At 43.1% G+C, this 15,265-nt stretch overlaps 1 protein-coding gene across 2 annotated transcripts in view; it reads left to right on the top strand.

Annotated features, from left to right (window-relative positions):
* LOC308682498 (uncharacterized protein) overlaps positions 1–15,265 on the top strand; it is a 31,128-nt gene that overhangs the window by 1,602 nt on the left and 14,261 nt on the right. Inside the window, exons 2-3 of one of the 2 annotated variants that reach the window (XM_081352245.1) lie at positions 8,770–8,972; positions 9,363–9,562. In XM_081352245.1, the coding sequence (XP_081208371.1) occupies positions 8,850–8,972; positions 9,363–9,562 (323 nt within the window). In that variant the 5' untranslated portion in view covers positions 8,770–8,849. Of the gene's footprint in view, positions 1–8,514; positions 8,973–9,362; positions 9,563–15,265 lie in introns of those variants that run through there. The other variant, XM_081352246.1, reaches the window with a different exon arrangement.

The following is a 15,265-nucleotide window of genomic DNA, read 5'->3' as shown; positions in this document are numbered from 1 at the left end:
GCCCATCCGCCTCAAGGTTGTGCGTGTTATGGCTTCACAAATGCTTTGCTGCATACCTCGGTTGTAACGAGTGGTTATTTCAGTCAAAGTTGCTCTTCTATCAGCTTGAATCAGTCGGCCCATTCTCCTCTGACCTCTAGCATCAACAAGGCATTTTCGCCCACAGGACTGCCGCATACTGGATGCTTTTCCCTTTTCACACCATTCTTTGTAAACCCTAGAAATGGTTGTGCGTGAAAATCCCAGTAACTGAGCAGATTGTGAAATACTCAGACCGGCCCGTCTGGCACCAACAACCATGCCACGCTCAAAATTGCTTAAAGGGGTCATATAATGGTACATGCACTTGTTGATTGTACTGAAATGTGTGTTGGCAGTGCCTGTACACAACCATCATAAAATGATAAAAATCCATCCAGTGTTTTTTTTTAATCTTCTTATATGTTTCCTCCTGTCTCAAATCAAGCTGTGCTCACGCGCATGCCGCGGTCAAAGTTCAAAATAGTTCAACTTTTGCCGCTGCGCTCTGTGACGATTACCAGCGCAGCCAATAGAATCGGGGGATCCAAACAAGCACAGAAATCAAAATGGATGAAAGTAAATTATATTAAGACATCGTATGGTATGAAGGATCATCTCATAGACAGACATTTACATTAACAATAGTTGTGTTTTAACAGTCAGTTAACTTGTAGGTAGGCAAATGTGTGTAAACAGTTTTTTCGCGTTGTATCTGAAAGGCAACGCTGAACCCAGCGACAAGCGCCGCGCACACCGCGTCCTGTGTGAAAGGCCCATAACGATTGTGGTGTTCTGTTCTTGGGTGTAATAACGAACACAGCAGTCATATTGATGATGTTTCTAAATCCGAACCGCTAAAGACGCAGTGGCTGAGTTTGTTTTCGAAGGGAATATTCCCCACGATCAACGTCAATGCTGTCATGTTTGCGCGAATCATTTCACCAGACTGCTTTACAAACGAGGGTCAGTATAAAGCTGTTTTTGCTAAGAAGCTGCTCCAGAAAAAAGGATCAGTACCAACTATTCGTGTTCCTGCTGCACCTCCGGAAGAACAAGTGAGTGTAACGTTTTATTGACCTTTATATTAATCTTTATATTAATCTCTGCAAATAGCTTGCACGCTTCACGATGAATGTGGCTATTTTTACACTCAGGGTACATTATGGCATGTTTTCTATGTACGACGTTCTCAATATAATTCATAATCCCACGTTTAGAATGAACAACACGTTATGGTTTTTGTATTATTATTTTTAAATGGTGTACGCACAGAACAGAGCGGCGGGGTGAGCAAAGCTCATTATCATTTAAAGACACATGCACTGAAACGGCGTGCTGAAAACAGAGCTGTTTTTGACCAGGTAAAATGAGTGTTTTCTTACAATACTAATGAGAATTTTTTAATTAAAGTATATTACAAACTTTTAATTTAGACCCTAAAGAATCATAATTAGCTTGTACAAAAATGACATTATATGACCCCTTTAAATCACCTTTCTTTCCCATTCTGACATTCAGTTTGGAGTTCAGGAGATTGTCTTGACCAGGACCACACCCCTAAATGCATTGAAGCAACTGCCATGTGATTGGTTGATTAGATAATTGCATTAATGAGAAATTGAACAGGTGTTCCTAATAATCCTTTAGGTGAGTGTATATTTCAGTGAGTGTAGATAAAACTTTTGCATCCAGTTATGAGAATATGTGTCTCATGTGTATCTGCTTCAGATTTCTGAGCTCCATATGAGTCAAGCAGTGTCCTTCAAGCAGTGTCCTTCGTGCATATTCATATCACTGTGAATACGTGTAAATAGCCTACTGTATTTTAAAATGATTTATAATGTATGTGACTATGGGAAAAGTTACAAATAATGAAGGATTGTAAGTGTCATAAAGAATAGATTGTTCTCTATGTAAAAAAACTTATCTGGACTTAAACTCGATTTGCTTAATCATGTTGATCTTTCGAAATGCATCTAAAAAAAAGAAGCATTACACGACTTTAAGCGACATCATCGGCACAGCACGTGAAAAATGCAAAAGTCAACGCTACAATGCCTAAATGTTTTGGTCGGTTGTGCTTGGCCTAAATGAATAGTCCACCCCAAAACCCCTATCCATCTGACGCATCAAATAAATGGATTTTATATACATTTGAAAACACATACACATTTCACCTATAATTTATGCAATTCACATGCGTCATATATGATAAGCTTGAAAAGTGAAGAGTAAGTACTAAGCAGCACGTCCAGATGCTCCCTTGAGAACCTGATCAAAAAAGTCATGTGCACCCCTGTTAACTGTCCCTCAATGGGGTTAGTTTGTTGAGTGGTAAATGGATCTGCCGCCATCTAGTGGACTTTAAGATCAAACCTCTCTGTAAAGGGATATTGATCCCATAGTTGAAACCGTCGTCAGTAAGCGAAGCTTTTAGCAGTAGCTAACCCAAAAGTTTTCGTTTATTCATATTTTTAGCATATCATTTTGAGTGACAGTCTGTGGCGGATACAGAATGTCATTAATAGGTGGGCCTGGTGAATATACGGGGGGGCCTCGGTTTTTTAAGCTTATATACACGCCCAGTGGCGTAACTTTGCTAAATTAGATATATGTACATTGTACAATAACATTACGATGTCCATCGATTTAAATAGTATGCTACATTTGTCGTTTAATGAGATGTAGCCAAATATATGCTGTATAATAGATTTGTTGTGTGACTAAAATACATAGATTCGCTTACTTGAACAACGTACACCTAAATGGTCCAGTGGTAGAACTTTCGCCAACAGTGTCAGAGGTTGTGGGATCTAGTCCGCACCAGCCTAATTTTTTTTTTTTTTTTTTCATCAAAACTGATTATGTTCATCAGTGGTTGTATATCAAGGAGGGACACGTGTGCATTATGATGTGTGATTTCACCAGAACGAATAGAGAGTATCCGCAACGGATTGAAGCGCGCGTCCGTCGAGTCAAGACAGTGCGGTGTGTGCGCGAGCCACACGAGAAAACACTGTATCCGCGCCACTTATCGCAGCGGCAACAAGCACTTTCATCACTTGATTTAAAAAACACATTTCAGCGCTAGATCGTCTCTTATTTAACAAACGAACGAAATGAATGCTCTGCTGGTTAACTGGAGATGTTTATTTGTAGAATTGGTACATTCGTGCCGCGAAATGTTTTAAAAAGTGGTGGGGACATGTCCCACCCGCCCCACTCGCAAATTACGCCTATGTAACACGCACGCCTGATAAATATGTCAAGTATAGCAGATCGGTACGTAGGTAGTGAATTTAACTACCTTGTACTCATGTCAGTCAGCCCTCCGCGGCTGCTTTAAACCTGAAGTTCATCTGTCTGTCACGCGAGTCGCAAGTAGAGAGTGGTGTTGCGTGATAGCATTACTGGACTGACACGTGATATGCCGACATAATATTTTTCTTTTGTAGCTATTTTTCGTAGCTATTGTACATAAATGTCCTCAGGAAACTATTAAAATGAAATTATTTATTAATTCATTATTATTATTATTAAAATTAAAAATTTAAATTGTTTTTATTAATCTGATTGGGTGGGCCACCGGTCAATCTGGGTGGGCACGTGCCCACCCAGGCCCACCCATAAATCCGCGCCTGGTGACAGATGTCATATTTAATTTAGCCAAATTTTCTCTGTTACATTTATTTTCTACTGTGTTGACAGTATCATGATAAGACAAAATAAATAGGCTACAATTCTTGTAGGCTATAGCAACTGTATCAATAGGAACTATTGTTGTATATGTTGTTGGAGTGGGGACCGAAAATGGACACACCAGAAAGTGATCACATGCAAAATGTGTGTAGTGTAGTGGCCCACACAAGTTTATTAAAGAAGAGTCAAATTAGATTTGTGTGTTTGTCTCATCTGGGCTCTACAATTTACTGCGAAGTGATTTGCCTTTTCACACTTGTTTGCATCCCCCCCCCCCCCCAAAAAAAAGCTGTGCATTTCTGTATATTTCATGCTCTTTACCACAGAATTTGCATGTGATCATCGTGTCGCGTTGATGTCGACCTTGCTCTTCCCGCGATAGCTCTGCTGTTCTGCATGTAGCGCATACACGTCTGCGGTGTTAAAGTCCCCGTGAAATCAAAATTGACTATATTCACTTTGTTCGCCTAAATTGATCGTTTTGTGCTGAACAATTCATCCATGCGAGTCAATCCACACAAAAAATTTTTTTGGCTTCATAATCTTTAATCAAAATCTGAAAATGCCCCTCCCCTCTGCATTGGAGGACCTTCACTGATGACGTAGGCGTGAGGAATTTGGCGTCTCCTTAATCCGTAACCACGCCCCTCCAACTGACAGTAGACAGGCTGCCTGTGTGTTTGACAGCGCGTGAAAGGAGAGATGGCGAGGAGGTGCATTTTTGGTTACGGCCTCAAACATGTAAGGTCTGATTCCCGTGACGAAATGATCCTCCGTGTGTTCCTGTTCTTCTTCATCTTCCTCCTCCTCCTGCTGCAAACTAAATTGCGGTGATTCAGGTGGCGAGTAATCCTCAACAACCGATTGTAAACTTGCGTTTAGATCTGCCTCCATTTTTTGAATTAAACACCTACTTATCTAGATCCAATCAGGTGCTAGTTGGAAAATAAGCCACGCCCACTATTTTCCTCATTTATTATTCCGTTTCTCTCGGAAATGCGTCACTACACTGGAGAAAAGTCGTTTGCAACTTCCGGTTCACGGGGACTTTAAATCTTCTCGCGAAGCAAGCTCAGTCCTGCGTTGTTAATCCCGCAAACTATCCTGTCATGTAATGAGCGAGTCTTTGATTTCTCCGAAGTTGCATGTTTTAGCAAGCATTCGTACCTCCGTGACATAATTATCGATCGACAGGTCCGCTCCTGGCTTTTTGTAAATAATCTATAACGCATACCGTCTCGTTAATAATAGATATATAATTTTCGGTCCCCGCTCCAACAACATATACAACAATAGTTCCTATTGTTACACCATCATTTTATATTTAAATGTGGGTAAATTTAATTAGTGGGATTTAGCGGAACCTCAACAATGTAAGTGGGCATGGCTCCAGTCCATCGAACTCCACTAAAATACCCTCGGTGGGAAGTTCAGATCGTCAAAATGAACGAATCTTGTATTGAGTAATTTCGTTCATTTCAGCAGAATGTTTTTAAAATGTTACATGTTAGCCAAATTCCCCAAACACATCAAATGTTGATCGCATTTAGAATAAGAAAAAACTTCAATTCAAGGAAAAGGCCAAATTATGAGAAACAGAAATGATTAATTAATTTATCTGGGTCTTCAGGCTATGCGGTCTGTTAGTTTACCGCACCTCCCTAAGCCGTTCATTCATCCCGTGACATCCTCATAAACAGCTATGTAATCTGTAGTAGGCCTACCGGATACAGAATTGATTAGTTCACATTTCGAGTCTTATCGACTTCGGGTTCGAGTCATTCGTTCATCACGTGACAGCACCATATTGGCTGAGCTATGCAGTCGGTACCGGATACAGAATTGATTAGTTCATCTTTTGAGTCTTCGGGGTCGATTCATTCGTTCATCACGTGACAAAAGAACAAAAGACGCAGAAGAATCAGTCCCGAAGACTCGAGAGGTGAACTCATCATTTCTCTTTCCGGTACCGACAGCATAGCCTCTGGAAGAACGAAAGACTCGGACCCGAACCCGACGACTCAAGAGATGAACTAATCATTTCTGTTTTCTGTACAGAACCCATGCTGCGCATGCGCGGTCAACACAAAATGAACGAATCACTCTTTGAGACAACTCGGTAGTCCCGAGTCATATTAAAGATTCATTCAAAATGACTCACCCATCACTATGTTGCTGCCGACTCATGGCACAAAGTAACGCTTTTTGACTTCAGTTTACTCAGTTTGTGTAAATCTACTTCAGAGTAGGCCTATTTATTTTTTCCCACATTCATTTCCCACATGTCTAGTACAATTATGTGGTTTTGTTTTATTAATACAGTATATACTTTTTTCTTGATATACCCCGAAAGAATGGAAGTGAAATGTGACAACATGCCCCACATGTGCAGGGGCACATTGTAACATGACCATATGACAGCTTAAAATGTTATCTGATCTAATAAAAAAAAAAATTACAAAACAAACTAAAATAGTTTCTAAATAAAATACAATTAAAAACTTTTTCATATAAAATAATGGCAATTTTTAATAATTAAATATATACTATTTTTTGAGTTTTGACTAGGAACACACAGCTATACAACATAGTTCAAAACAAATAAATAATTTGTAATTTCTGAACATTGACTCAGTCTTTATTCACATTTTTCTCACGTTTTTAAAATTAATAAAAGTATAGAATATAATAGCATATTTCTAATAGGGGCACATTGTAACCCATTGTGACAACATGCCCCGCCTGCACAACTGGGATTTAAACCCTGCTAGTGTCTTCTGCTAGTTAGAGAAGCATTAAATAACAATCTCAACTGCTAAATAATAATATCAGATTTGTCTTATTTTAAATAAACAGAAAAAATAGAGATGAAAAATTAACTTAAGTAAAAAATGTACTTTTTCTATGGTTTAATAAATGTCTATGGATATCTTCCAAAAAAAAAAAAAAAAAAAAAAAATCCCCACGTGCATCGTAAGAAGACAGATTTATGAGGACACCTGCAGGACAAACGGCAGATTACACCTTTAACTTTATTCAAATGTATGTGATTATAATATAAGGTTTTGATTGTACTTTATTGTACACTTTATTACTCTTTTTTGTTGTTGGTTAAATGAATGTATAAATTAAATAATTAAAAAGGTCAGAAAAAAATGAAATAATTTAATCTAATAATTTTAATCAAAATTAAATGAATGAATAAATAAATATATAAAAGAAATCCTTTAAATCTGTTAAAAATTACATATTTGTTTCGCTCTATCTCCTCTAAAAGGACATTAATTTCATCTTTTTGAAAGGTATCTTCTCGTGGGTTTTTTTTTTTTTAGCCATTTTGTCAGTGACTCCGCCTGTAGGTGCTTTATATATACTTGTCTTGATTGCTAATCCACAACAGATGACAATTATTAGGTTAAACGTTCAGTAGATCTACGAAGATTTTCAAGTGCTACTTAAGCTACGATGCTTCTGGGAAACAGACCGTAATATTAAGATCAGTCGTACGATCGTTTTTACGATCAACTTAGTCTTACGATGCTTTTGGGAAACGCAGCCCTGGTGGGTACACGTATACACTGTCTTTGTATTGTATCTCTTTAGAATATTGCTACTTTTAGAAAAAAAAAATGACATAATTATGAATCAAATTATTATGAACAAATAATGAAACTGTGTCAAAATTCGACAACACAAAGAATGATCAAAAAGTGATATAACGCACATCTCAGGTTAAATTAATTATATAAAAAACAGGGAGCATTTTGTAAAAGCAAAACTGAACAAAATGCGTAATTAAAATAATTGTATTATGTGTTACCAAATATTTAATACCACTTCCCCATAATGTTGTAATTATTTATTTTTTAAAAACAACATCTGTCAAACTGTTAATCAGATACCTCTTATCTGGTCATTTTTATTTTCATAACTGTTGATCACCCTTTATATGGAATTTGTGAATATGAATATTTAGAAGATTTACAAACTGTCGGCAAGACCTCAAGCCAACCCCGGATATTCTGAGACTAACGTGGAAAAATCTTTATGCTTAATGCATTAAGACAGTTCAATTAAAATATTTATTAATAATGTAATGGCAATCAGATGCGCCCAAAATATAAATGCTATGCGTTGTGCTGCAACATTACCTCACAAGAAATATCTGCACAAGAACAATCACACAAGAAATATCTGCACGAATTAAGAATCTGGGTAAGTCGCATTATTTAAGCCTTTCATTATGTTATGATTTTGTGTATATATATATATATAAAAAAAATACTGCTGAGTTTTTACAGGCAGAGTCACGTCTATTATGCTCACACTAAATTCTCTGTTGCACACACATTACATGCACAATCATCTTAATAGTTGTCCAAAAAAAGTTATGCGCTGGCAAGAACGTCACTTTGCTGTTTTAATAAAAGCAATGTTAAATATTCTGCATGCACTCATCTCCTGGAAACCACAGCAATGACAAAGCATATAAAAATTCGTAAACGTTGTCCAATACCCCTTCTTGTCTTAAGACAACTTTGATGAACCTTTTGCATTTACAAATATTTTCAAATGTCTGTATAATACAGTAGCCTACTGTAAATATTTGTGTCTATTACTATTTATAATTTATATTTTATTGTGGATGTTTTCTCACAATCATGATGTAATTTGAAGTCAAATAAAAAATCTAATGTAAAGTTGTTTTTTTAAATGCGCCACCTGGTGGATATTCTGTGAAGCGAAACACATTGAGGGATTTTTTAAGTAGGCCCCCCCCCCGAAAGCACTTGCAGGATTCTGCGAGACTGTGCGAGACGAATTGCCGAATGCCGCGGGAAAAAACGCGCGTTTCTAAAGGCCACATCTGTATGTAGAACATGTTGTCCATGTATTATTTACACACACACACACACACACACACACACACACACACACACACACGAGGAAACAACTACTGAAAGCTGATATCCGTGTATTTTGGTTTTCTCGGAAACTAACCAGTGTGATCAGAAACATCACACACATTCTTCATGCGCTTGTTTTCAGCTGGCAGAACCAGTCCAACTGTAGTCCATGTAGTCATCTGTGTTTACCGCATTACTCACAGTGTCATTTCATCAAACACTATGGCACATGCTGCGCTACTGCTGCTGATCAGCTTGACCATTTCTGTGGGTCAAGCCGTCAGTTTCTATGGGGGATCGATGACCTTCATGCCTGGAAACAGATATCCAGGTGGAAAAGTGGAGGTAAGTCCAGGTTAATACATTCATATCTCTTTAATCTGTTAACTGTCACCCCCTTTTTGAGCATAGATTTGAATTTAAATGGTTGTAATTCATAAATGCTTTAGAAAAACTTAAAAGAGTTTTCACAATTTTCGCTTCTGGGACACTGAAAGTTAACAGGCTGTAGTAATGACATTTTTTTTTTTCTATTTCTGTTATTCTACTTGAAATTAAACATAACTCAGAACTCACACTCATTTAATTCCAAACTTGTATGATTCTCTTCACTGTGAAGAACAAAAGAAGTTGTTAAGTCAATAGGGTCCAGTCTTTGAAAGCATTCCTTAAAATATCTTGCATGGCTTATTTGCAGTTGCTAAAAAAGATATCTGTTAAATGTGTTCCTGGTAGATGCACTTTTACTACAGAGAGTCTGGTAAACTGCCCTGTGATCCTCAAGTCGCATGGGCCTGTGATAGTGGCGACTGTGGCATTCTCACATTCTCAGAGCCTGAGGTGACGGATCAGGACCACTCGGGTCAGATCCACTGGTGCCAGTATGAGCGTCACATGACCACCAATGTCACTGGCGACGAGCCCTTCACTCTGAGGTAAGATCAATAGAATAATAGTAAAAAAGTAAACTTTTACATACTTTTACTAAGAGTACTTAATATGCTTTAAAAGAATATACTTACTGAATGTATGTCAATTTTCAGACATTTCAATTAGCCCTAATGTTCTGTTTGGGGCCTATGTGACCCAGACCCTCTTCAAGTAGTGAAAAATCATATGCATAATTTTTTTCATTTCATGAATTTTCCTAATTACATAAGACCTTTTCAGGAATGTAATTTTGATCATGTTTCTTATGTCCACTATGACACGACTGCACACAAGAGAGGTTTTTCGCACTTTAAATGTAACAAAATTATTTTTATTTAATTTTACACATAGAGGAAAAACAGACATTTCAGCTCTCAGGCCTACTTCAATGTGGTGATCTTAAACATTTTTGGTATCTAAAATCAACTTACAGTTAAGTATTGTTCATCAACATTTAACCAGTGGTGAAAAGGTACTAACAAATGTTTTACTTATTATTTTTCTGTACTTCTACTTAAGTAAGAAAAAACACTCAATTTACCACATTACAAAATACATTAGTATTATTTTCTATTTTTACTCAAAATGAGGCAATGTTAGCAATATGGAGCATTAAACACTGTCATGTAATTTCTTTCCTACTGAAAGCTGGATAGCGCCCTTGAGCAGAAAGTCCACAAGTGAGATTCATAGAAGTATTAAAGTTATGACGTTCTGGGAAATTCCTAATAGGGATATCAGATAAAATATAACATGACAGAGATGTTTTTAATGATGAAACATGAAGACAATAAACACGGTTGCGACAATATGTGTTCTTCAAGCCATCTCAGGTATTTTCATAAGAATGATGTACATATATCTATAATGCAGCGCTAATCGACATAGCCTGTATCACAGTATTCATTTTATAAAATAAAATATTTTTCTCACTCTGTGTTAAGAAGCAACATGAGGCCACAGAAATGGTTTCAAACACTGGATTTTGGAGCAAAACATCATATTAATCTCATAAATTGACGCGTTTGACGCTATACAGTATAGGCATTCATACTACTAGCTAGCCATGTTGCCAAAAGCTATTATTTTATTCCTAATTTTGAAAAGTAAGTCCACGTAAGATAATTTGAATGTTTTTTTTTGAGAAGGGCAAAAGCAAAGGGTAAGTGAGAGGTCTGATCAAAGAAATGAGGGATTAAAACAGTATGAACAGAAAACTGGCAGTAAAAAATAAAGTGGGGTACGGGTTAACATGTTAAATAAAATGCTCTTTTTGTCGTTCTACTGAAAGTGTGCCGGGAGCCCACTGATTGACAGATAAATCATTGTTGGTAATGTTGATTGTATTTCAGCGTCATACAAAGTTTGCCTCGCACATTTAGTTCCCTTTCAGTCGCTCACGTTCGACGTAACGTCGACGTGACGACGTAATTGGGATCACTTCAGGGAGCCCTATCAACTTCGAGTGTCTACAGAACGAGACAATGAACGTTGGCGTGCGTGAATTGCGTCACACGCCCCCGCCCCGCAGCGCGGGTATAAACAGGATGCGGGCGCACGCACAGATTGTCTTTCACTTCGGAGCCGAGCTTTGCTTTCACTTCCGAAATCTACAGGAAAGATTGCTTTGAGAACGAGAAGAGGACTCTCCTTGTGTTAGTGTGACGGCGCGATCAGCGGTGGCCGCGAGCATTGCAGCTCACAACTGCTGTTTTCACAGCATTATTGTACTGTTTGTACTGTGTGTGTGTCGGTTCGGTGGGCGTTTCCCTTGTGTGTCATTCACACCGCGGCTACCCCTGGGTGCCTTAGCACTGAGAGAGTTATTTTTCTATTTTATTGTTTTCACTAAAAGAGCAACACAAGCGTGACCCTGCGTCTTTTTCAAGATGTCATTCCGCTTGTGCGTTTCTGGATGCCGTCGTTCCCTGGCGCCAGCAGATGGCCACAGTAGTTGCCTCTCGTGTTTGGGCATTCAACACGCTGAGGTAGCTTTTATGGATAGTTCATGTTCCCATTGCGGGAATATGACTATCTCAGCGCTTCGATAAAGACTTGCTTACCTCAAAGGAGGTGCAGTCCCCTCGCCTATGCCCCGATCTAGTGTTTATTCTGCCCCGCAGAATAGACCTACTTTGGTGCATGACCAGGGTGATCTTAGGATTACCGTGAGGGCTTCCCCCGTCGAGTCATCCTCCGCGGGCCACTCACGCCTCTCAAGCGCTGTCGCCATTGGAGTCTCTTCGTGAACATCTTGGTCCTTCTCCGGAACGACCAACCGTTTCCTTTGGGGCTCCAGCTGACGACCAGATGTCGATAGCAGCATCGGAGGGGGAGCTTCACTCCTCTGGAGATGACGACTCGGCTGCGTTGCCCCCCTCGGGGCGTGTAGCATTGTCAGAGACCGATCCAGAGTGGGCGGCTATGCTTTCCCGGGCCGCCGAGAAGGTTGGGCTTGTGTGGAACCCTCCTCCACGTCCCGAACCTTTTCGGTTGGACGATTGGTTTCTTGGGGCGGGCCGTGCTGGTTCTCAGTGCGCCGCCCCGGTAACTTTCTTTCCGGAGGTACATGAGGAGCTTTCTAGGACGTGGAAGGCACCGTATAGTGCCCGAAGCCGTCCTAGTGGCTCCTCCCCCCTCGCCACCCTCGACGGCGGGGCAGCTAAGGGGTATGTGGATATCCCCCCAGTGGAGCGGGCTGTCGCGATACATTTGTGTCTGGCATCCGCCTCCTCTTGGCGAGGTAGTCCACGCCTCCCGTCCAAGGCCTGTAAGTTTTCGTCCGGTCTAACAGCGAAGGCTTACAAGGCCTGTGGACAGGCTGCTTCCGCCTCCATGCCATGGCGCTTTTGCAGGTCCACCAGGCCCAAGCGCTCATGGACATGAACGAGGGTGGTTCTGACCCAGAGCTCCTCCGGGAGCTCCGTGTGGCGACGGAAACCGCACGTTCAGTCGGTCAGGCGATGTCCACCTTGGTGGTCCAGGAGCGCCACCTTTGGCTCAACCTGGCGGATATGAGGGACACCGATAAATATCGGTTCCTGGATGCCCCTCTTTCCCAGGTTGGGCTGTTCAGCGACGTGGTCGAGAGCTTTGCCCAGCAGTTCTCGGCCGCACAGAAGCAGACGGAGGCCATCCGGCACATCCTGCCCCGGCGGACCGCTGCTGCTCCCACCCGTCCGCCGGCCGCAGACCCTCCGTCTACTCGTCGCCGAGGTCGGCCTTCTGCGGCGTCCTCCGCTCCCGCTAAGCCCCAGCAGCAGCAACCATCCAGGCCTCAGCGTGGAGCAAGCCGCAGGAAGCCGACCCCGCCCGTCCAGGCCGCTGCCAAACCAGGAGGCAAGCGACGGTGCAAACGACCCTGAGACGGGCGGCCCAGAGGTGGATCAAGTTGCTCTTCAGGAGATGGCGAAGGCGCCATTCCTTCCCCCGGTGGAGGGCCGGGCGGAGAATCTTTTGTTTCCTTTTCTTTTTGTTCCACCACTGACTTATTATCAATTATCCACATTATCAAAAAAAGAGCAATTTCTGAAACCTCTGGGCCCCACGCTTGGCAGTCGACGACGCCGTCATGCCTTGTCACTCCCGAGCCCCTCTTTCATCGCCAGCGGGCAGCAGTGGCTGTACTCTGGACGCACTGACGCCTCCGCACACTCACTCTGCCCTTCGATGGAAGCAGTATGTCTCTGGAAGCCTGGTTAACGCTTCCCAGCCCATCTCGCTGGCTCATCCGTACCATCAGACTCGGCTATGCGATTCAGTTCGCCCGGTGCCCCCCTGCTTTCAAGGGCATTCTGTTCACCTGTGTTCTGGCGGACAGTGCCCCTGTGCTCAGGGCAGAGATCGCAGTCCTACTGGCGAAGGACATGATCGAGCCGGTCCCTCCAGACGATATGAAGACCGGCTTCTACAGCCCGTACTTCATTGTACCCAAGAAAGGTGGTGGGTTAAGACCAATCTTGGACCTGCGCGTTCTGAACCGGTCCCTTCACAGGCTACCGTTCAAGATGCTTACGCAGAAACGCATTTTCAAATGCATCCGTCCCCAAGATTGGTTTGCAGCGATCGACCGGAAGGACGCGTACTTTCATGTCTCGATTCTACCTCGACACAAACCGTTTCTTCGCTTTGCGTTCGAGGGATGGGCATATCAGTACAAGGTCTTACCCTTCGGGCTGGCCCTGTTGCCCCGCGTCTTCACGAAAGTCGCGGAGGCGGCCATTGCTCCCATGTGCGAGCGTGGTGTTCGCATCCTCAACTACCTCGACGACTGGCTTATTCTGGCCCAGTCGAGAGGGCAGTTGTGTGAACACAGGGACTTGGTGCTCAGTCACCTCAGCCACCTAGGGCTTCGGGTCAACTGGGAAAAGAGCAAACTCACCCCCGGGCAGAGGATCTCTTTTCTCAGTATGGAGTTGGACTCGATCAACATGACAGCGCGCCTCACCGAGGCCCGTGTCCAGTCAGTGTTGAACTGCGTGAGCACGCTCAGACGCAGAACAGCGGCACCACTAAAACTTTTTCAGAGGCTCCTGGGGCATATGACATCTGCAGCCACGGTGACGCCGCTCGGATTGCTTCATATGAGGCCGCTCCAACACTGGCTCCACAATCGAGTCCCGAGATGGGCGTGGCAGAGCGGCTCGTGCCGGGTCCAAGTGACTCCGCACTGTTGCCAAACTCTCAGCTTGTGGTCGGACCCTTCGTTCCTGCGGGCAGGTGTTCCCCTGGAACAAGTGTCCAGGCACTCTGTGGTCTCCACGGATGCCTCTGCCACCGGCTGGGGGGCCACGTAGAATGGGCATGCAGCTTCAGGTCTGTGGACGGGGCCTCAACTGCATTGGCACATTAACTGTCTCGAGTTGTTAGCAGTACATCTTGCATTGAGCCGCTTCAAAACGCTGCTACTAGGCAAGCACGTACTGGTCCGTTCGGACAGCACTGCGGCCGTTGCGTACATCAACCGCCAAGGTGGTCTATGCTCCCGCCGCATGTCACAACTCGCCCGCTATCTCCTCCTCTGGAGTCAGAAGCATCTGAGGTCGCTTCGTGCCTTTTACATTCCGGGCCTGCTCAACCGTGCAGCCGACTCCATCCCCAGGTGGTCCAGCTGATTTTCAGGCGCTTCGGGACTGCACAGGTAGATCTGTTTGCCGCCCCGGACACGTCTCACTGCCAGTTGTTTTATTCCCTGACCGAGGGGACCCTCGGCATGGATGCTCTGGCACACAGCTGGCCCCAGGGCCTACGCAAGTATGCGTTTCCCCCAGTGAGCCTTCTTGCACAGACTTTGTGCAAAGTCAGGGAGGACGTGGAGCAGGTCTTGCTAGTTGCGCCGTATTGGCCCAACCGGACCTGGTTCCCGGAACTAGTGCTCCTCGCGACAGCCCCTCCCTGGCCCATTCCTCTGAGAGAGGACCTGCTCTCTCAGAGACGGGGCACCCTATGGCACCCGCGCCCAGACCTCTGGAAACTCCATGTCTGGTCCCTGGACGGGACGCGGAGGTTCTAGGTGACCTACCCCCTGCGGTAGTTGACACCATCACTTCCGCTAGAGCCCCCTCTACGAGGCGCCTCTATGCATTGAAGTGGAACCTGTTCGTTGACTGGTGCTCCTCTCACGAGGAGAACCCCCGATCTTGCTCGATCAGAGCCGTGCTTTCTTTCCTGCAAGAAGGGCTGGAGCGAAGGCTGTCTCCCTCCACCCT

The sequence above is a fragment of the Scardinius erythrophthalmus genome (genome assembly GCF_964197995.2).
Source record: "Scardinius erythrophthalmus genome assembly, chromosome: 22".
NCBI lineage: Eukaryota > Metazoa > Chordata > Actinopteri > Cypriniformes > Leuciscidae > Scardinius > Scardinius erythrophthalmus.
This window is presented reverse-complemented; position numbering and strand designations above follow the sequence as displayed.